We start from the raw sequence: 21,671 nt of genomic DNA, 5'->3' as shown, positions 1-21,671 counted from the left end.
CCCGTTGAGCTTAAAAAACACCACTTCCAAATAAAGCCCTCATTATCATTCCCATGTACTCCGTATGGGCACGTTATCTTGCTTCTAAGCATCAACTACGCCTTCGCTTTAGAAAAGGTTTCTCCGCCGGGAGCTTGACCATCCAGATTCCAGACAATATGCGTAACTTGTCCTGTAGAATCCCTCTTAAAGTGCAGCAGCCAAGCCGCGGCGCTGTAGTGAACCAACCCACGACGAACGCGTTCGTCGTCCGATGGCAGGAAGATGAAGCTATCATAGTGATAATGCGACAACTTATGTTCTTGTTCGGATCTGCCATTGATGCTAAATCTTAGTGCGCCATCTGCGATAGAGACCTCAAGATACAGCGCTTGCGTCGGATGGTAGAATTTCCCAAGTAGCTCCTGATGCGGAGGCTCGCGAGTATCTGGCGTCCGTCCTTGCTCAAGTGTTTCAACCATTTTCGGATATAATGCTCTCCAATTGGAGGCTGCTTGTTCGGCAAATGGCACCAGGTCCACGGGAGAGTCTATGTTTAACACGGTTTGGAGGAGGGTTTGGGCGACCCAGTCCGCAATGTCCCCGTGCGAAATTGCGTTGGTTAGAACAACAATGGCAGTTTGAGAGCCGGGCACAAGCATAAAGCAATGATTATAACCGGTCCCTCCACCACTGTGGTAAAAGACGGTTTCCCGATTAGATTTGGTTCCTAGTACCGGCATGCCATCGACAAGGCCTGGGTTAAACCCGACCTTGCCAAGCTGTGTGGGAGTAGTGGCTTTCGAGAAGCCCAATGCGTAGAGCTCATCAGATAAAAACGTTTTGTTTATAAAACTGTGGCCGGATAGAACGGTATCGAGCCCTTTCAGTGGCGATTGTTCGTCACGGAAAACTGAAAGAAGAGCATTACCCCAAATCAACATGTCGTGGACGGTACTTCGAACGCCTCCAGCTGACGCCATAAAGGTTCCGTCGGTGAGTTCCGATTTTGGAACCCGTACTGGCGTCTTGTCATCTAGGGTCATGTATGGCACTGCGGTTGAATCAGGGGGGACTTCAGATTCAATAACCGTAGTCTGCGTGAGGCCAACTTTCTCGAGAACGTGGCTGGCAAGCGCTCGACCAAAGGATTTGCCCGTCACGCGCTCCACCACTTCACCCGCAAGCGCATACATCCAATTGTTGTATAGCCATTTCGACCGCAGCGGATACACAGGTGCCAAGTGATTGCACACAGCAACAGTGAACTCTTTCGAGATCACAGTCTGACTACTCGCACCGAGCCAGAGTGCGTCGAGCCGTAGGAGCCCAGTATTGTGGGAAAGCAGATCGATCAGCGTGAGACGGGCCGCGAGTGATGGGTCCGCATGAAAATTGAGCTCTGGGATGTAAGTCGTCAAGGGCTCGTCCCATCGCAGGCTGCCCTCGTCGACAAGCTGGGCGATTGTAGTAGCGACGAACGCTTTTGTCAGTGAGGCGATGGGGTATCGAGTGCTGGAATTTGCTGCCAGACGCTGGTGCACGTCTGCGAATCCAAAAAAGTGCTCCAGGACGACGTCTCCATGGCTGATGACGCCGACAGAGATGCCAGCCGTTCCCCCAGTTTGACGGAGGATCTCGATCTTGGGCAGAATTTCATTTAATCTCTTCTGCATCTGCTGGCGACCTGGTGATTCGAACGATGGCTGTGAGTGTGTTAAAGGGTACTGCAAGGCAGTGGCAGCGAGCGGGCAGAGTAGAAAAGCCGCAGACGTCAACATGATGCTAGGCTCGAGGGCAGGAGACAGGCGAAGAATCATTCCTGAGTAGAGAAAAGTTGACCTCAAAGGAGCAGGGCGAGTTCAGGCGGGGGGCCGTTCGTTTGGGGCCAAAATCGGAAGCCTTCCTTCAGTCTTAAGAGATATTCGCCAGCCACCTCCGCCGATACAACGAGGACTCTCTGGCGCCTACCGTGTGCTTGAGGCTGGTGAAAGCAACTGAAGCCTTCGAAATCGGGCTGCATGCGCAGCACCCATCGAATGGGACCACATCGTTCCCTTGAGGTTTTGAGCCCCGTGCTCTGGCCGAAGCGCCTCGTCGCCATCTGCTGATCTCCCCATTCTGGCCCCATCAGGCTACGGCAAGGCGGGCTGCATGGTTTAACCGCCGAGTTACGAGATTATGGACTGAAGACTAAATCGTATCGCTCGCCCCCTGCACTGCCTACATAAATTGTCTCTTATGAGATTTGTTTCTCCATCTTCTGCTTGTGTGGAGTAAGTTATCCGGTTCTTGCACCGATGAGAGTTTGCTTGCAATTCGGGCGCATCAGCATAGAGATTTCTGATGGCTAACACGCAAGCAACTAGAAACAGGCAAGTCGAAAGCGATATCAATGTTGAATCCCAGCATACTAATGTTATAGAGCCAACAGCCCCCAGCAGGCCTGGGACACTGCCATTGCAAAAGCCAAACAAGAACTCGGCGCCAAAAACTACCAGAAGTTCGTCAACATCCGCGACTACAACACCTGTATCAAAGAACTTCAATCCGAGAAGAACAAGTTCTCTAGAAAATGGTCGAAACTAAAAGCCGTAGTCGTGCCGGTCCTCGATTTCCTACGCACCTTTGACACAGCCGTTGCCACTTGCTGCCAGAGCAACCCTGATGTCGCATGTTTGATATGGGGAAGTGTTCAAATTGTGCTGACGGTGAGAAAGGTCTTCTCAAATCTGGTGTACATGGATCAGCGCTGAGTGTAGACCTAGTTCGCTTCCGTACTGGGGAATTGTGCTAGTCGCATTTCAGAGATGTTAGAAACGATGACCCGATCTATGCCTCGCTTCGAGGATTACCTGCGGTATTTCCCAACAAACGACCGACTTCATCTCCACCTGGTGAATATTTACGAAACATTCATCTTATTCTGCGCCAAGGCGTTCAAATTTTTGAATTCTCGACGGATCAGTAAGTCAGCTTTGCCCCGGGGATATACTGGGTTGTGATCGGCTGACGGGAACTATTAATAGCTGTAGTGGTGTGGGCAACATGGAGGTCGTTGCACAAAACATTCGAAGATGCAGTTCAGCGTGTTTCCAGCGACAAGGAGGACCTCGAGCACGAAGCTAGAGCTGCAAATATCGAGGTCGGATTTGTCCGTGAACAAGCAGCAGAGAAACGGCACCAGGCTGTGATGGCGATCATCCCTACTGCCCTTAAAACTGCCAAATTAATCAAACCTACATTCATCGTTCCTGAGGCCCGCAACGACTCGTTCATCGGAAGAGAAGTCGAGTTGGCAAGTATTCATCAACATCTTATCGAGTCAAGAAAGGCCGGGGAAATAAACCTCAGAACTGTGACCATCCGTGGCTTTGGAGGCATGGGCAAAACGCAACTGGCGCTCGAATATGCTTTCAAAAACAGGAAGGTGTATAAAGGTGTTTTTTGGCTTAGGGCAGAGAATACGACTATCATGCAACATGATTTTGCACAAATAGGGAGGCTTTTGGACGAAAACACGACTGGAATGGACCTGAACAAAACAGTACAAGCCGCTAAAGACTGGCTGTTAGCTACCAGTAAGTGATGGAACATAGTCGAAATGCGACCGGTCTAACATCTTAACAGAGGAAAGATGGCTGCTTGTGTTTGACAATGTCGATGCCGCGGCGGATATTCTGGATTATTGGCCTAATTCCGGCAACGGGTCAATTATCGTAACAACACGGGACAGGGACACTGCTGACAGATTAGGTCAGTGTAAGATCGAACTAGAAGGCTTTCAGCCAGCGGAAGCAACGAAGCTTTTGACGCAAATTTATCCGCAAGTACCGGAAACTGACAAAACCCGCGAGGTGCTTAGCGAACTCGGCGGTATGCCTCTCGGAATTTGCCAAATGGGCATCTTTATGCGACAAACCAAATGCACGATGGACCAATTTTCCACCATTCTTCAAACTAACTCTGAGCGATTTTACTCTGATACAGCGAGCATGGCAGGATCACAGTACGTGAACACACTTGCAACGTGCTGCGACCTGTCTATCGGGCTCTTATCAGAGAAAGAGACCTACCTGATGGGGGTCATGGCGTTCTTTCAGACAGATAAAGTGCAGGAATCGCTCATTACCGGAGGCTGCCAGGACAACCCCCGACTGAAACACCTTGCGGACATTTTCGATTGGAACGATGAGATACGAATACTTGCGAAACACGATCTCGTTACTCCTATTCATGTAGACTCCGGTCGAAATTTGCGCATGCACCGCATTGTAAAACGCCGTGCTATCCATGTGCTAGAGCCTCCCAAGAGGCTAGAAGCGTTTCAGGACGCTGTCGACCTATTAAACCGCACCTTTCCTGCGAGGCCGCCGAATGGAGGAACAATGTGTAAGGATTGGGCGGACTGTGAATTATGGATTCCACATGTGCTAAGCCTCAAAACAACCTTTGGTTGGTCAGGACTTTGCGAGCAAGATGTCCCTAGAGCATATATCGAGATGCTATGCAACTGTGCTTGGTACATGTGGGAGCGCGGGACTGAGCATGCACTTGAGTTTGCAACCCACACTCTTGATATCTCTGAAAAAGTGCTTGGGAAGGATGCGCCGGATGCCCTCCAATCAGACATCCTCACTATAGTTGGGGCACTGAAACTTCCAACGTACCAGACACGGGAAGAATGCGTCGAATTGTTCCAAAGAGCCCTCAACGTTCGGCAAAAGTACATGGCTGCAAAGACTAACCCATCGCACGATGACCAACGAATGCTGGCCAATTGCTATAGCAATACCGGCGCCGGTCGACTGGTCCTTGAAGAGTATAACGAGGCCATGCCGCTGTTTCAAAAAGCGCTTGACATCAAATATACACTTGGGGATGAAACCACCATCCCGTATGATATTGGGGTCACCTTGTACAACATTTGTCGCGTTCAGATGGGACAAGGCCGGGTGGCAGAAGCGAAAACTACTGCAAAGAAGGTGATAGACCTGGTGGAGACCCACAACGGGCCAGATGACTTTCGGTCAAACCAGTTTCGATTCACCTATGCAGACCTCCTTGTCGCTTGTGGTGAAGTGGACAAGGGCCTCGAGGTGCACGAACGCACATTGGCGATACGGAACCGAGCAATGGGCGAGGGACACAATGACTCAGGGGTGAGTCACTATGGGTTAAGTTGCGTGTACCAGCAGTTGGGGCGACTTGCCGATGCTCTGTATGTTTTGCACACCCTGAACTGTGGTGACGGGATGCTAACCTGCTGTAATAGGGAAAGCGTTGGCCGGGCCATAACGATTTTCCACTCAGTTCCCGGTGCGGAGGACCGGGTTGCGAGATCGTACTTCCGAAAACACCTTATTCTCAAGGAGATGCAGCAAGACGGAGAAGCGAAGAAAGCCCTAGTGGAAGCACAGAATTATCGAAAAGCTTTAGTTGGACATGGGCAGGCAGGAACGGATTCCATGGCTGACTATGATTCTCTTGTGTCCTACTACAACAAGTAGGGTCCGCGTGAACTTGAAGATGTAAATAGAGGATGATGAAACATGTAATGTAGATAGAAGACGCCATTTGGAATTCTAATAATAATAGTTCTTCAGGAGCAATGATCCCAAGATCTATTCACCTCGGAAGGTGAGGTTGAAAGATGTCGTCGCCTGAGTCTTACTAAGCACAGCTGCATCATGTGACTGTCCCAACAGACAAAACGGGTGGGGTGGATATATGTTGATCCGTATTCCGGTCCCAATCGGGCAACGAGCCAAGTGCATGCTTACATAATTATGCCAGGGCCCCGCGACGTCCGATTGGCCAGCGAAGCCTCCGAAGCATCGGAAAATTCCCTTTTTGGCTCGGAAAAGACCCGCATAAGCAAGAAGAACAGACGAAAGAAGCACCCCTGGCGATGCGACGAGGGGCCAGACACGGCAATGGCAGGGTGAAGACAGCGGAAAACAAATTATTCACTTGCGCTTCCCGAGAGGAGTTGCCCATCTGCTGCGCAACGAAGAATATCCCATTAATTGCCTAACGTTCATTGCTAAATTGAGTCCATCGGTAACTTATCGGCGCACGACTGCTAGGCCCAGAGAGAGCACCACTATCCAGTGTCCTGACGCGACTGATTTAGCAATGCCATTTATCGACCACGCCAACGGCATGGGAGACTACGCAGACGAAGCCAGGGAGCTATGGCGGCCTGCCAACCCTGAAGCAACTAGTATTCACGAGTTCAAGACCATTGTGGCATCCAAGCATGATATCGCCCTCAGTACATATCACGACCTCTGGCAGTGGAGTGTTGATGAGCCGAACAAGTTCTGGGAGGAAGTGTGGAATTACACCGGCGTCAAGGCCCATCGGAGCTACGACAAGGTAAAGCCTTTTCCTTCAGACAAAACCAGCTAACTAGACGATTTGGCGCTGACCACGGAACATCCCACTAGGTCAGCGAGGATGTTGGACTCCTTTTCCCCAAACGGCCTTTCTTCGACGGATGTCTGATCAATTTCGCCGAGAACCTTCTCTTCCCTTCTAGCAACCCGCATGAGCACGCAGTCGCTGTGATTGCTGCCACGGAGTCTACCCGGGAGCATATTTCATGGAAGGACCTGCGCGAGAGAGTTCGGCTGTGCGCTACCTCCATGCGCGAAGCCGGTGTGGTCAAGGGAGACCGTGTCGCTGGTTTCGTTGGTAACCATCCGAATACCCTGATTGCCATGTTGGCTACCACTTCAATTGGAGCGTTGTGGAGCGGTGTCTCCACGGACACTGGCGTGCATGCTGTCCTTGAACGATTGCGCCAGATTGAGCCCAAACTGCTTTTTGCTGACAACGCCGCACAGTACAACGGCAAGGTCCATGACACACGTGCCAAAGTCATGGAGGTCGCTGCTAGTTTGCCATGTCTGCAGCTTGTCGTCGTCTTCGATGCTGTAAGAGACCATGCTTTTGATATTCAGTCAGTCAAGCCACCAAGCGGCACCAGCATCTCTTATGCCGATTTCCTCGCCCCCGCTAGAGCATCCAATGCTCCGCTGCGATTCGAATATCTTCCTCCGGATCACCCAATCTACATTCTCTACTCTTCCGGCACCACTGGTGCACCCAAACCTATCGTCCATGGAGCCCTTGGCACACTTCTCCAGCATAAGAAGGAACATGTCCTTCACTGTGACATTGGTCTTGGTGACAGACTGTTTTATTTCACCACTACAACTTGGATGATGTGGCATTGGCTTGTGTCCGCACTGGCCAGTGGGTCTAGCATTGTCCTCTACGATGGCTCACCTTTCCGCCCGCTGGACCCGGAGAATGGAAAGGGGGACATGGCCATGGCTCGATTGATCGATGAATTGCACATCACCCATTTTGGGACTTCTGCAAAGTATCTTTCTGTGTTGGAACAGGCTGCGTTGAACCCGCGAAAGCATCCCCATAGGCCCGTGACATTGCGAACACTCCGAGCGATTTTCAGCACTGGATCCCCATTAGCTCCTTCAACCTTTGATTACGTATACTCTTCTCTTCACGAAGATGTCCTCCTTGGATCCATTACTGGCGGCACAGATATCATCTCTCTTTTCGGAGCTTCCTGTCCGATCCTCCCCGTGCACAGAGGGGAGATTCAATGTCGTGGATTAGGCATGGCCGTGTCGGTGTTTGACCATGCCGGAGCCGACATCAGCAAGGCAGATGACGCTGGAGATCTTGTATGCACGAAAGCATTCCCTGCGCAACCCGTTATGTTCTGGCCACCAGGCCCTGTAGGCGAAGCAAAATACCGATCAAGCTACTTTGAAACCTATGGGGATCACGTCTGGCACCATGGGGATTTCGTAAAAATCAATCCCATCACCGGAGGTTTGGTCATGCTGGGACGAAGCGATGGGGTACTAAAGCCCGCGGGCGTGAGATTCGGAAGCGCAGAGATCTATAACGTGATCCTGAAGCATTTTGCAGATGTGATCGAGGACTCGTTGTGCATTGGACGGCGACGGAACGGCATTGAAACTGACGAAACAGTTGTTTTGTTCGTCAAGCTAAACAGCACATCCTCATCGTCTTCCGGCGTTTCTACTCCCACTGGGGTCGTCAAGGAGCCACAGTCGCTGCCAGCGGGCCTTGCAACACTCATCCAGTCGGTGATCCGCAAGGAATTGAGTCCTCGCCATGTTCCTGCGATTATCGACTCTTGCCCCGAGATCCCGGTGACTTCGAACGGCAAGAAGATTGAGAATGCGGTGAAGCAGATCCTCTGTGGACTGAACATCAAGACGGGAGCGAGTGTCGCCAACGCGGCCTGTCTGGAGTGGTATCGCAAGTGGGCGGAAGAACATTAAGGGCGCACATTGTGATTAGATTTTCTCTTGATAAATATTCATTCTTAGATCTGTATTGTATATATTAATGCCATAATGCCTCTTGTCGTCTCCTCTCCTTTGCACAGATGCGGTTGTCTGGTCACCAACGCTAAGATCGCTGGTTGCATCACCAAAAGTTGAAGCAACTTTTTTTTCCTTCGCGCGCAACGAAGAGCTCAACCACACCCACCGTGCAAAACAACCTGCCATTATGCGTCGTTTTGCACTAACCCCAGCATCATTACGACCTTTAACGCGCTCGAATCCAGCGCAGAGATTTAATCGTCCATGGGCTAGCCGACTGACCCAAGCCAAAGCCGCAAGCACTCAAACATCCAAGGTAAAAAGAAAGCTGTTTGCCTCTCCGACCAACGTGTGATGGCCTTGTCTAACTCCAACTCCTTATTTCCAGGACCCCGTTGAGCTCGATCAAATCACCACCCTCTCCAATGGCCTCCGCGTCGCCACAGAATCGCTCCCTGGCCCCTTCGCCGGCATCGGCGTATACATCGACGCCGGCTCACGCTACGAAAACGAAAGCCTTCGCGGCGTAAGCCACATTGTCGACCGACTCGCCTTCAAATCCACGACCAAGCGCACGGGAGACCAGATGCTGGAAGCTCTGGAGTCGCTCGGGGGCAACATCCAGTGCGCATCGTCGCGGGAGTCGCTCATGTACCAATCCGCAACGTTCAATTCGGCGGTGCCCACGACGCTAGGACTGCTGGCGGAGACTATTCGCCAGCCGCAGATTACGGATGAAGAGGTCCGGATGCAGCTGGAGGTTGCGGAGTATGAGATTCGAGAACTGTGGGCGAAGCCGGAGATGATTTTGCCGGAGCTCGTGAATATGGCTGCGTACAAGGATAATACGTTGGGGAACCCGCTGCTGTGCCCGAAGGAGAGGCTGGAGCAGATTGATCGGACCACGGTGCAGAAGTATCGGGATGTGTTCTTTGGGCCGGAGAGGATGGTGGTTGCGTTCGCCGGGGTGCCGCATGGGGAAGCGGTCAGGTTGACGGAGATGTATTTTGGGGATATGCAGAGGAAAAGCGCGGTAGCGGACAGCGAGGCCAAGGTGAACGGTTTTCCCGATGAGAGGGTTCCTACGATCCCGGCATTCTCTCCTACATCCACGACACCGGCTGAGACGACGCCCGCATCGTCAACATCGTCTTCGCCAGGCGTATTCTCCAAGATCCCTTTCTTCAAGAACCTCTCCACCTCCGCCGCAAGCCACGCCTCCGTCTCTCCACTCTCCCCCGACATCCTCAAACCCGACTCCCTCAACCTCACCCAACCCTCCCACTACACCGGCGGCTTCCTCTCCCTTCCTCCCATTCCTCCGCCCCCGAACCCTTCCCTCCCCCGCCTCAGCCACATCCACCTCGCCTTCGAAGCCCTCCCCATCTCCTCCCCAGACATCTACGCCCTCGCCACGCTCCAAACCCTCCTCGGCGGCGGCGGCTCCTTCTCCGCCGGCGGCCCCGGCAAAGGCATGTACTCGCGCCTCTACACCAACGTCCTCAACCAACACGGCTGGGTCGAAAGCTGCATGGCCTTCAACTACAGCTACACCGACAGCGGCCTCTTCGGCATCTCCTCCTCCTGCAGCCCCCCGCGCATCGCCGACATGCTCGAGGTCATGTGTCGCGAGCTGCAATCGCTCACCCTGGAGTCGGGCTATCCGGCCCTGCAGCCCGCGGAGGTCAACCGCGCCAAGAACCAGCTGCGCTCGTCGCTGCTGATGAATCTGGAGTCGCGCATGGTGGAGCTGGAGGACCTGGGGAGGCAGGTGCAGGTGCACGGTCGCAAGGTCGGGGTCATGGAGATGTGTCGGCAGATCGAGGCCGTGACGGTGGCGGACTTGCGGCGCGTGGCCAAGGATGTGTTCTTTGGGAGGGTGAAGAATAAGGGGGATGGGACGGGGAGGCCGACGGTGGTGGTGCAGGAGGGGGAGATGGAGGGGCAGAGGCTCAGTCCGTTTACGTGGGAGGAGATTCAGCAGAGGATTGCGAGGTGGCAGTTGGGAAGGCGGTGATTTTGAACCCGTCGTGTTGCGTTGTAGGACATGGTTTGGATTTGTGCTGTTTAAATATTCTGGAAGGGGGATCAGGATTTATAAAGTGGGAGTGCTGACTCAATCGTGTATATTATTCTCATCCTGCAAGATAAAGGCGCTTGCGCTGGTGTTTATATTCTCTTGATTTGCTACGTGATAATAATACATGAAAACATATTCAGAAGTGCAGTAATGGAATCTGTTCATTTCGTCAAGATAGCAACCCCAAATTTTCCAAGATGCTGGAATCGAACCCCCCCATGATACAGCCAGTTAGAGCTGTTGCTGAGTTCCTCCAATTAGTCCTCTGGGACCCCGGCCCTGGTATTTAAAAAGATAGCCATATCGTCCAGTTCGTACGGCGCGAACCAATGCTCCAAATCGTCGTAAAGCATCCATGTGACATCCCAGCCGAGCTTCTCCATCGTCTGCGCCGCCAACTCGCCCAGCTGCGGACGGACTTTCTCGTCCATGGCGCCGTGAGCTAGCCAAATGGGAGTGGAGAGGCAGCCGGGCGGCGTATCTCGCGGAGGAAGGGGTTCGATATCAAGAACGCATTGCCGGGAGAAATCAACGGCCCGGACACCGAGGGCAATATTCCTATCGTCAAAGCGGTTTTGCTGCCGTGATGCATCTGCGTCTCTCTCAAACAGATCCTCTGGTTGAACACCATCCCCATTTTGCGAAGGCTCATTGGCTAGCTCCGCCATTTCCTTTTGGAATGGCAACCAGCCGCTCATGCCTACATACCCTCCCAATCCGCCTTTTCCTCCGTCATCGTAACTCATCAAGACATGTAGTGCCTGGGCCGCGCCCTGACTTAACCCGCCCACAACCACATTTCTTATGCCCACCAGCGCAGCTTCCTCGTCGATAAGCCGATGTATAAATTGCGAGCTCTCTCTTAGGCCTTCATGCTGAATATCTCGCCGTTCGTTTTCCGTGCCTAGATTGGTCAGATCAAACCACTGCGCGATAGGTATGCGCTTGAACTGGGTAGAGCGCCGAAGCTTGGCGGTGGGGAAAATAAATTTTGTGCTTGGGAAACACTGTGTGAGGGTGCCGGAGGAGAGTAGTTTGGTGGTGAGCAGTTCGACGCCAAAGTCCCGACCATTGCCGCCACGGCCATGTAGGAGGATTATGCTATGGGTGTGCGGGCGGCGTGGAGGGATCACGAAGGGTTCGAGGTAGCCGCGATTTTTCGGAGGGGGTATGGGAATATCGGGAACGTAGTCTTCTGCCATGATGGTGAGTGTTTACCCGCAGGTTGAAATCTGACTGGAGTGAAAGAGGGGGAACAACGTTTGCGAATCGAGCGATGGGACGGAAATGCGACTAATGTTGCGGTTGTATTGGGTTTCGAATGGAGATATATGCAATCCCACAGCCAAAAAGCAACCTCTCTCTCTCTTTCTCTTCTTCTTCTTTTCTTATTAGTTCCGATCACGAATGACAGTGTAATGACACGCGCTGTTTGTGCATTTTGGCGGTGACAGTTACCCTGCTTTTTTTCTCTCCTGAACAAGAGCCCACTGCAATTACGGGCGAAACGGACGCAGCCGCTGCAGGCGAGATGCAGCTGCAAGGGACAAGTCAATGTATTGTGTCCAGTAGCAGCGACACTGGTAAGGATACTGGTCAGTCACTGCAAGCCTCTTCTGGAGGGAAATATTTTCACGAGATTAGGCGGCGATGAGGCGAACAGAGCCATTCTCCCGCAGAGTCGTTCTCATGGCCGGCAAACTTTGATTGAATGCTTGATTCCATGAGAAGGTTGTCCAAAGTCAAAAGGACGGTCGAGACCCTGGGCGATGTCCTGGGTGTGGTCGCAAGATGTGGTTCGCAGTCAGCACATAGCTCAGGGGAAGAGGAATAACCGGAGCACTGTTTCACGTCGTCCAGCCGACGGTCTATATCGCGAAGATCACCGTCTCCTCAGTCGTTCTGGCCCGTCAGGATACAGATTCCAGATCATCTCGCTCTTCAAGCCAACGGACCCAGCCGCATCGGGAAAGGGATGGTGCCGCCCTAAATAGCCCATTACATAACTAATTGGTATTACTCAGCAATGACAAAGCAACGGGCAGAAAAAGTTGGTTTTCGGTGAAGAACAGCTCAAACGAGCAGCATCCAGGCAGTTGAGCAATTCGGTCCCTTGTCTACGTTTCGATATCTGACCAGCCTCCCGATTCTACGGTCTATCACCTTAACCCCCGTTCACAATGGTCAAACTCACCGAAGTCGAAGACGAGCACTTCAAGGAGAAGCCCACCACAACGAAAAACGATGCCCTGCTATTGAGCGACGATGAGGACGAGGACTACACAGACACCGGTACATATCTGCACCTCGAAGCTACTATCTCCCTATTTTCCCGGCGATTGAGCTAATAGTGCGCAGAATCCGAGATATCAACCGACTCCTACGCCACTCTTGAGGAAGAAACCCTCTTTGAACGCATCGCCGCCCTCCGAGATATCATCCCCCCATCCTCGCGCCGTAAAATCTCCAGCGCCGTCTCCTGCCTCACCTCTTTCACAAAATCCACTTTCTCATTTGGAGGAAAGACACTCTGGGTTGTCAGCACAAGCGCCTTTTTGCTTGGTGTACCGTGGGCACTGGCCCTGGCTGAGGAGCAGCAGTATGTGCAGATGGAGCGGGAGCAGGACATGATCAAGGGAGCTAACGAAGTACGCTCTTAACCCCGTTCCCCGCCTGTTTCTATGCTATACTAATATGAATCGTTGCAGATGCTGGCCCCCGGCACCACGAGTGCGTTGCCGTCGCCTCCATCCGAGGCTCGACCGGCATTGTAAACGGATGGAGAGTTTTCATGAGACCAACAGAGATACTGCGGTGAGGCTGATTGGATTAACAAACGATTGAGCGTGCTACCGTCTGGTTCGATTCGTCGTATTCGAGCTTTCAATTATGGAGAGCCTTTGTTGTCAGATCCCATTCGAAATTGATTCGTGGGTCCTGGCATTACTCGTATACGACGGGGTCGCGAGCATCGGATGAAACTTTCCCAGCTCTTACGCGTCGCACATGACGCCGATTTCAATCTTTCCATCCATATGAGCTGTGAATGATGTCCTTTTCCCGCCTATGCTCTGCCAGGTCTCCCTACGATACATTCCATCTCTATTCTCTCTTCTATTATCTTCCGAAAACTTGTAGTTTTATGACCTGCGGATCTTTTCTACTTTTTTCTGACGGAGTATGCTGTGTATGTATATACTCGATGGGAATTTGGTTTAATCTCAACGTTCTTTTTTCAATCTTAGAGAATCCGTTGCATACTCTTCCAACCTTCCAGGAGTCCATGGTATTCAGGGAAAATTACCCAACGTAATACAGAGTAGCTATTTAATGGATGGATTATAAAATCCAAAATCTCTCCAACGCAGCTCAACGCCATCGTCGTTCCTACAAGGTTATCCATCAGCTTCACGAACTCGCACGAGTCAACTGAAGGCGGGCAAAACTTACTACTCTCTGATCCTTCGCCGTCTTCAAGTTTAGGTTAAAATCCCTCCATAGACGATCAGTCTCCAATGCTTTCATCTCATCCATCACTTGGTTCGCGTAACGGGTCCGCTTCCTCACGCTCCAACGCTCCCGCTCCAGGATTTTCTCGCCGCTGAAAACACCTTTCCGCTCGAGATAGCCAATCACCCATTCGTTGAGGTGGAATCGCCAGTGGATAAGGGCGTGTGCCATGGTCGCGTTTGATTTGCAAACTGACCCGAGATAAAAATGGGTGCTCTGGTCGGGGATTCGATGACCCTGGCTGTTGATATTATCCTTGTCTACTGGGCCATCGTCTTCTTCGACATCGTCGCTAGTGACACTGTCTTCTTCGTCGTAAATCGGCTCGAGGGTTGCCAGAGAGTACGGCTTTCCAGTGAAGCGGACGTCAAACTTCGCCGGGTGCTTTGATCGATTACACGCATCACACAGACCACTCAGTACTTCGATGGAGGGGAGAACTTGAATCTCCGGTCTCGCTTCAAGTGCACGTATAAAGTCCGGCCTCCAAACCGATGATACCAACTGTGAGCCCGTTACACCCATAACCTCGTCGTTGACCTTGTCAAACGCAACAGTATACACTGGGTCCTCGCGAGGAAACGCAGGGTTTAGCTTGTTATGCACCATCCACTCCACCACATCGGAGAAATGGTCCCTTAGTCGTTTGTACCGATGGCGAGTGAACTCAAATGGCATGTCGACCAAATCAGCTGGAGCCCCGAGCTCTGCATCGTCGTCATGCAAAACAAAGTCATCTTCGTATTGATCGAGGTCGACTGGCGCGGCGGGTTCAATGTCACTGTCTTCCGGTAGGTCCTCATCTGAGGATATAGAGAGGGAGCGATCGACTTCGTCTTCCGAGCTTTCTGATTCGCTTGGGGATAACGATTTGGGTCGTTCTCCAGCACGACGGCGGCGGAGAGCTTCTAATTGCTCTTTCCGTTTGAGTTTGGCGACTGATTCCGCTGCACTTCCTCTTGTTCTGCGCTTAGTTGTAGCTGCAAAGCAGTCAGCAAACCAGCACATTCTCCAGATCAGAATATAGTCAGTACTAGAATCGCGAAGGTACTCCAAATCCTCCTCCAGATCTTGCTTATCCTGATTCAAATTGCGGCGCGACCGCGTGTGAGTCTGTATTTCCTGAATTCGTTTCATACGTTTCGATGGAGATGCACCAATGATATCGTCAGAATCCGAATCTTCGGTCTCCTCGTCGTTGAAAATCGGTCTTTTCGCAGTTCGCCGGCTAGAAGCGGGCACGCGAACCGCGTCGTCTTCTTCTTCGTCTTCATCCGCAGAAGGTGCTTCTACCCTGGCTCTGCGCGACAAAGTATGGCGACGACGAAAAGCCGGGGTCACGAGGGATACTGGCTCATCATCGTCTTCTCCCTCATCTCCGGAGGATGTTTCTTGTTTTATTGGGCGCGACGGGATGGGGCTACTCGAGAGTGGTTCACGTTTGACACCAGTTTTCGAGCCTAGTGGTGAACTTGAGGTTGGAGCGTAACGAATATTCGCAAATCGATCGGTTCCCTGAGCAGAACTATGGGTAGGCCCAGGCGAAGACGGGGGTAGAGGGGTGAAGTTCAGGCGAGTCTGCCGTCTCGGGCCCATTGCTGATGGGACTTGTAGGTTCACATGCAATATCGCAAGAGTAGAAATACCATATTGCTCGTAAAGCAACCGAAGAAATGCGAGCTCTGGTTCTCGTTGCCCCTCGCGATTGCTGCCAAACGCGTTGCCAGTCGCGTCATCACGTGACTGCCATTCGCCCCCTCCACCAATATTGCCATTTTGGGACTAGAGCAACAAGGTTACATGCACTCGACGTCAACGTCAACTTCATCTCAACTTCACTTCAACTTCAACAGTCACACAGCCTTCGAAGTTGGCATGCAAGTGGTGTGTTTTGTGCCCTGCATGCTCCATCACCTTCTGTACATACAATAGACATTTGGGGCCATTGGCATTGACATCAGCGGGAAGCAGTCCCTGCACAACCAGGGAACGTCCTCCTGTAGCCCGCGACGGTCGAGACTGTGAGCTATGGCTCCGTGGAGCTTTGGAAGTCAATGTGGCCTTGTTTGCCCAAAAGGCGCCAATAATGGCCGGTTTCCGCTCTGGTTGCTCCGGTTGACTTCCCTGTCTTCTGGCGCATGACGTAACCGACAGTTAAGCTCGTGGGCCTCCATTCCACGCAATGCTCAACGGTGCAACAACACACGAGCAATCCTGATCTGGGCAGACACGATTTGACCCAAGTAGCCGATCAGAAGAGATCTGCGCCCAATGGCGACACTGCAGACCTGCCAGAGTGCGGGAAGAACTTGGATTTTCTCCAAGACTTTCTTCACCCACCGAAGTACCTGGTCCCTACACCACGCGCTTTGGTTTTATTCCCAGTATCAAGTCTCTCTTGGTGGATAGCTTTTCCAGGCCGAAAAGTGAAACGCAAATAGAATCAAACTCAATGACGTCAATTGCTTCCCATGTCTTTCCGGGAGTTCTTATAGAGATCGATCAGTCGTGCACTCTCCTCACTCCTCTCCTCTTTCTATGACATGAACGCTGCAACATACAACCATAAAATTTTATTTTACCCTCGATTTTATAACAATCGTTTTAGAGGCCAATATCAACTACTCAATTACAATTGAGGCTGGGTTCTTCCAAAAATTTGTTGCCCCTCCCCCTGCTCTCCTTGAGCTTCAATGCTAGGTTCCTATTACTCTTTTTACATCGTGTTGAAACATTACGTTGAGAGACCAGGTCACAATGCCGAAAACCAACATTGTCAATAAGCCCTTAAATCCTGAATTAAAGGAAAAAGTGAGGTTTTCTGGCATCCATGGTTATGCTGGTTTGTATGCTCACTGTTAGAGTAGGATATCAACCGCAAGTTGCAAATCTATGGCATATACTCGGCTTTCAAAAATGGCAAGGTGCCATCGGTAAGCAGGATTTATTGAACCCTGAATCAGCCTGGTCAGTTGCTGACTTGACAAAATAGAACAAGCAAATCGACATTGCGCTAAACAGTGCTCTCGAATCGAAGCCATTTGCTAGGCCGTCGAACCGACTGTCGGAAGACGGCCGTATAGTGGCCCAGGATATCAGCAACGTTATTACCAGTGCTAGGAATCTCGTTCTCGTAAAGAACCAGGGAAATCTCCTACAAGAGTTCATCTGGGATGCAGAACATTTGCAACGTCCGGATGTGGGAACTACTGAGAAGCCAGTGCAACGAGAGGGTGCCAAACAAGATGGCCAACAGGTTGCCGAGGGCTTGAAAACGCTTGGGACGCTCTTGGTGACGAATGGGGAATTTAGAAAACTCCGTATGTATCGTCAGTGTCTGTCAATTGACGGTAACTTACAATTTCTCTAGTTAATGATGCCACTCTGCTTCTACGTGATATGGCTAGCGATTCGGCGCAAAAAGCGGCCAATATTATGCGACCGCCGGAGGAGCAGCTTTCCCAGATCGACAAACCAGCTGCCGAAAACGTCTGGCATGAAAAGCCTGACATGTCAAAAGATGCTGTAAGGTCCCGTATGAAGTCAAAGACTCAAAAAGACAAAGGTGTGGACGGGACAGCAGGGACTGCTCACACAAACGGGGCGGCTGCTCAAACCAACGGGACTGTCAATGGCGAAGTTACCGAAGAAGCGAAGACCCGCAAGAATGAGTTTACGGAGAAAACCAAACAGTTTCTCGCCTCGAAGATGCCAAAAGAACGTCGAGAGCAGACGATTTGGCGCGTGAAAAAGATGATTGTTGAAATCCAAGGGCATTCTGACTGTAAGCTCTCTGAATTAATCTTGCATTTCGTACCAAGTCCTAACGGGGAATGTGACCACAGACCAGCAAGCTATTGAAACCCTTTTGTCAATCGCAGAGACCTATACCGGGCATACCAAAAATCTATCCCAGCAGGGAGCAGGGAACTTGAAAGGCGCGAGGGATGAGTCACCCGGCATCAAAAAGCTGGAAACCAACCTTAGAGTACGTTGATGGCGCCAAAATATTTTATCTACCTGATCTAACCGTGGCACAGATACTCATTGAGCGTTGCGCTAATAGTACATCGCTTGACGACCTCTTCGACGCTATCAATAAGATTTATCGAGATGCTGACAATGATCCCCGTTTAAGGGAATGGTTCCGTTCGGTGAACACCTTCATACGGTAAGCCTTCAAATGCAAGCTAGTTGAACACAATTTTTAATATTTTGCCTAGCCGATGTCTTCAAGAACAGGGGTTTGTCTTGCAAGATGAATCGAATGAAGAATGGAGTAGATTATACGACGAGGGACAGTATCTTTTCCGGGACCGTTATCGGGAAGACACCAACCGCGTCATCGGCGAGATGAAATTTATCGGCGAACAGTTCGATCAAGACCCCCTTAACAAACGACTCTCCCAATCTTTGCAGAAACTATTCATTGATCTTGGTACTGATATGCAAGGGAGGGTTGTTTTCAAGAAACACCTACTGAGAGATTTTACTAATGTTGTCTTACCCGGAATTTTTGAAAGTCTTCATTACATTCCCATTCCTCGCATTGAGGTCTCTGATCCAATGGTCGATATGGTAAGAGATGCGCACTTTATTCTTAATCTTGAGCGTTTTTCTAATTATCAACAGGTCGTGGAAAATCTTGCGGTTGAAACTGACAATTTGATCCCGAACGTGCTCGAATTTGGTAGCGATAACTATTGGCGTTGGGGCCGCAAGAAAATCAGTAATAAGCACGACAACAAGGTAATGATATCTGCCACGGGAGTGCAAACTGATCTGAAAGGTATGTTTCTTTCATCACTCTCGATGAATATCAACTAACTAGACACTACAGATGTGAGTTACTATATCAGGAAAAAGAAAGGATTCCCAAGAATTTCGGACTCCGGTATCATGGACATTTATCTCGGCGGGGAAGGATTCAGCTTTAGGATTGCTGGGTCGACATCTCAAACCCACGACCGACAGCATTTCATCAAACCTGAAATCGTTGATGTGACCATCAAAAACCTCGACGTGAAGCTTAAGAAGTCGAAGCACAAATTCCTCTTCACAATGTTCCGGCCACTGCTATTCAAGGTCATGCGGCCGGCCATCCAGAAAGCACTTGAAAAGCAGATTCGTGATTCCTTTACAAAGGGCGACGCCTTCGCGTATGACATTTACATGGAGGCCCAACGCACTCGAGAGGCCGCCCGAGCCGATGCTGAAGACAAACGGAGCATGTACGCACATTACATCGCAGCGACACGCAAGAAAATGGCCGAAAGGAAAGAGCAAGCCCAGAAGAAGGCAGAAGCTACTGCCAAGCGCGATACCAAAGTCAATATGGCTGTCACTCAGCACGATTCCATTTTCCAGGGGATTAGTTTGCCAGGAGGGATCTCGACAAAGGCTACGGAGTACAAGGAGCTTGCTGCAAAGGGTGACCGATGGGAGTCACCTGTCTTTGGCATTGGTAGCGCATCAGAGACCACTAATTTGCCTCAGCTCCCACCGACGACACGCAAACCGCATCAAATCGTTGTCGGGTCCCGCGAGGATGATGCCGCGCAACGTAGGAAGCGAGAAGAGCAAATGTATCAACGTGATCGAACTGCTGCTTCTAGAGATTACGGAGAACCTGTTGGTTTCGCATCTCAGCCTCCAACGACCTATCCATCGGTTCCAATTTCACAGCCAGTACAGCCAGTTACCCACGCCGTCCCCTCAGTCCCTGGCAGTGCATTAGTCGATGAGACTGCCCGCGGTGAGCGTACCGGGGGTACTGGCACTACGGGGATGCTGAATGGTCCACACACCATTCCCGGCACTAGAGCTCCGATCTAAATATGAACAGTTTGTGTCGCCAACTTCCCTCAGGGTGGGATTTTGTCTTGGGAAATCGTCGAGTGGAAATTGATATACCCTCTTTTGCAGCATCTTTTTTGTCTTGTGCTATTTTTTCGGATGATACCAAGTTGTAATCCTTATGGTGCTAAGTTGCGTTGATGGAACTTAATGTGGTTCCGAGGATAGGGGACAGAAGCGGAGGTAATCAAGAATGATGTTGGGTAGTTCGGACTGCGTCGTACTACGTGTATTATAGTTGCTTGCCTAGTTATCATAATAGTTGTTCGCTTTACTCATCATGCACGTACAGTATACATGGAATACTGTCAGCTATGCCATCAAAACCATTGAACCGTGCTCCTGAATTGGAAACTAAACAGAAATGCTCAAACCTTCAAGGGAGACGGTATTAACCAAAAAGATCCTTGTGGCAGAAACTCTATGATTACTCTGTACTCTCTTGATCACTGTAGCGATGTCTATCTTGTACATTCTGAACCTGAACTTTAGCATCACCAATGTCGATGCTGATTATTATTCCAATCTTGATGTCCAGCTGCTTAGTCAGCAGCTACGCGGGCCGATCGGGGCTTTGCACTAGTTAACCCCTTTGGGGGTTGTGACGCGATTCATCTCGAGTTTACAGCCTTACTACGTCCCTGGGCAGAACGCGTCCCTTAATGAGTCCGAATCCAGTGGAGAGGCTGAGTTTACTGAGGCAAGTTGGAGCCGATATTTGTTAGTTCCAAGCTGGGCTGGGACAGTGGTGCTGGCATATCAAAATAGACCGGAAGAACAAAGGGCCGCGCATGAATCACCAGCCTGACAACACTGCACTCCAGGGTTACTTAACATCTCCCTCATCCAAGGGATTCGCTACTGCTGGTCTCATCGCGGGGCTGCGATTGCGACAGTCCAAGAACCCGACGCTGAAAGCAGATGGACGGCCGGATGGATCACCAAATGGACGAGCCAATGGACCACGCGATGGGCGAAGCGGAGGCAGACGCTCAACCTCCTGCTACGAACAGCACCCAAAGCCTTCCGCTCAAGAAAAGAATGGCTTTCGAAGAATCAAACCCGGTCCGTGACACGAAACGAATCAAGACCTCAGCTACAATATGGAGGGTTGCTTTCCCAGAGAAGGTATGCTAGGACCCTAGAAACATTGTGGAGTGTTTTCTAATTGTTCTGCAGCCTGCAGTTTTAGAGGAGCAAAATGGGGAGATCGAATTCCGAGTCGTCAACAATGACGGTTCTCGCACCAGTACAATCATCCTTACAGGCCTCAAATGTCTGTTTCAAAAGCAACTGCCAAAAATGCCCAAAGATTACATTGCGCGTCTTGTCTACGATCGGGCCCATTTGTCTATTGCCATAGTGAAAATGCCTCTGGAGGTTATCGGAGGAATAACATTTCGGGAATTTCGACACCGCAAGTTTGCTGAAATTGTTTTTTGCGCAGTCTCATCTGATCAGCAGGTGAAAGGATATGGAGCACATCTGATGGCCCATCTAAAAGATTATGTCAAAGCTACTTCCCCCGTGATGCATTTTCTAACTTACGCCGATAATTATGCCACAGGATACTTCCAAAAACAAGGGTTTACCAAAGATATCAGTCTTGACAAGTCTATCTGGATGGGGTATATCAAGGATTATGAAGGGGGTACACTCATGCAATGCTCCATGGTCCCTCGAATACGCTATCTTGAAGTTGGCCGTATGCTTCTTAAGCAAAAGGCAACTGTTCAAGCTAAAATGCATCTCTTGAGCAGCAATCACATTGTCCATCCACCACCTCCACAATGGGCCAATGGTGTTACTCCTATCGATCCGCTCTCTATCCCTGCTATTCGGGCAACCGGCTG

General features: G+C 50.8%; 9 protein-coding genes across 9 annotated transcripts in view; 6 read left to right on the top strand and 3 right to left on the bottom strand.

The window, feature by feature from the left end:
* Positions 1-95: 95 nt before the first annotated feature.
* UREG_03327 (uncharacterized protein) lies at positions 96-1,760 on the bottom strand (the record flags this gene model as incomplete). Its single annotated transcript, XM_002543764.1, has 1 exon — positions 96-1,760. The coding sequence occupies one exon, from the start codon at positions 1,758-1,760 to the stop codon at positions 96-98; it is 1,665 nt and encodes a 554-aa protein (XP_002543810.1).
* Positions 1,761-2,801: 1,041 nt separating this feature from the next.
* UREG_03326 (uncharacterized protein) lies at positions 2,802-5,489 on the top strand (the record flags this gene model as incomplete). Its single annotated transcript, XM_002543763.1, has 4 exons — positions 2,802-2,946; positions 3,009-3,560; positions 3,736-5,200; positions 5,255-5,489. The coding sequence occupies 4 exons, from the start codon at positions 2,802-2,804 to the stop codon at positions 5,487-5,489; spliced, it is 2,397 nt and encodes a 798-aa protein (XP_002543809.1).
* Positions 5,490-6,117: 628 nt separating this feature from the next.
* Positions 6,118-8,327, top strand: UREG_03325 (acetoacetate-CoA ligase; the record flags this gene model as incomplete). The annotated part of the gene is made up of 2 exons (XM_002543762.1): positions 6,118-6,360; positions 6,432-8,327. The coding sequence occupies 2 exons, from the start codon at positions 6,118-6,120 to the stop codon at positions 8,325-8,327; spliced, it is 2,139 nt and encodes a 712-aa protein (XP_002543808.1).
* Positions 8,328-8,559: 232 nt separating this feature from the next.
* Positions 8,560-10,389, top strand: UREG_03324 (mitochondrial processing peptidase alpha subunit; the record flags this gene model as incomplete). Its single annotated transcript, XM_002543761.1, has 2 exons — positions 8,560-8,688; positions 8,761-10,389. The coding sequence occupies 2 exons, from the start codon at positions 8,560-8,562 to the stop codon at positions 10,387-10,389; spliced, it is 1,758 nt and encodes a 585-aa protein (XP_002543807.1).
* A 320-nt stretch (positions 10,390-10,709) lies between these two features.
* On the bottom strand, positions 10,710-11,654 carry UREG_03323 (uncharacterized protein; the record flags this gene model as incomplete). Its single annotated transcript, XM_002543760.1, has 1 exon — positions 10,710-11,654. The coding sequence occupies one exon, from the start codon at positions 11,652-11,654 to the stop codon at positions 10,710-10,712; it is 945 nt and encodes a 314-aa protein (XP_002543806.1).
* Positions 11,655-12,632: 978 nt separating this feature from the next.
* UREG_03322 (uncharacterized protein) lies at positions 12,633-13,226 on the top strand (the record flags this gene model as incomplete). The annotated part of the gene is made up of 3 exons (XM_002543759.1): positions 12,633-12,744; positions 12,811-13,100; positions 13,161-13,226. The coding sequence occupies 3 exons, from the start codon at positions 12,633-12,635 to the stop codon at positions 13,224-13,226; spliced, it is 468 nt and encodes a 155-aa protein (XP_002543805.1).
* A 595-nt stretch (positions 13,227-13,821) lies between these two features.
* UREG_03321 (uncharacterized protein) lies at positions 13,822-15,558 on the bottom strand (the record flags this gene model as incomplete). The annotated part of the gene is made up of 3 exons (XM_002543758.1): positions 13,822-13,839; positions 13,903-14,942; positions 15,102-15,558. 3 exons carry the CDS (start codon positions 15,556-15,558, stop codon positions 13,822-13,824), a joined length of 1,515 nt encoding a protein of 504 aa, XP_002543804.1.
* Positions 15,559-16,719: 1,161 nt separating this feature from the next.
* On the top strand, positions 16,720-19,797 carry UREG_03320 (uncharacterized protein; the record flags this gene model as incomplete). The annotated part of the gene is made up of 9 exons (XM_002543757.1): positions 16,720-16,773; positions 16,830-16,895; positions 16,955-17,282; positions 17,333-17,746; positions 17,784-17,950; positions 18,003-18,133; positions 18,186-18,540; positions 18,595-18,751; positions 18,803-19,797. The coding sequence occupies 9 exons, from the start codon at positions 16,720-16,722 to the stop codon at positions 19,795-19,797; spliced, it is 2,667 nt and encodes an 888-aa protein (XP_002543803.1).
* Positions 19,798-20,763: 966 nt separating this feature from the next.
* UREG_03319 (histone acetyltransferase GCN5) overlaps positions 20,764-21,671 on the top strand; it is a gene marked incomplete at both ends in the record, with an annotated part of 1,369 nt that continues 461 nt past the window's right edge. The window contains 2 exons of the mRNA XM_002543756.1: positions 20,764-20,946; positions 20,998-21,619. Of these exons, the coding sequence (XP_002543802.1) occupies positions 20,764-20,946; positions 20,998-21,619 (805 nt within the window). The remainder of the gene's footprint in view (positions 20,947-20,997; positions 21,620-21,671) is intronic.

This window comes from Uncinocarpus reesii, genomic scaffold (genome assembly GCF_000003515.1).
Source record: "Uncinocarpus reesii 1704 scaffold_2 genomic scaffold, whole genome shotgun sequence".
Taxonomy (NCBI): Eukaryota; Fungi; Ascomycota; class Eurotiomycetes; order Onygenales; family Onygenaceae; genus Uncinocarpus; species Uncinocarpus reesii.
This window is presented reverse-complemented; position numbering and strand designations above follow the sequence as displayed.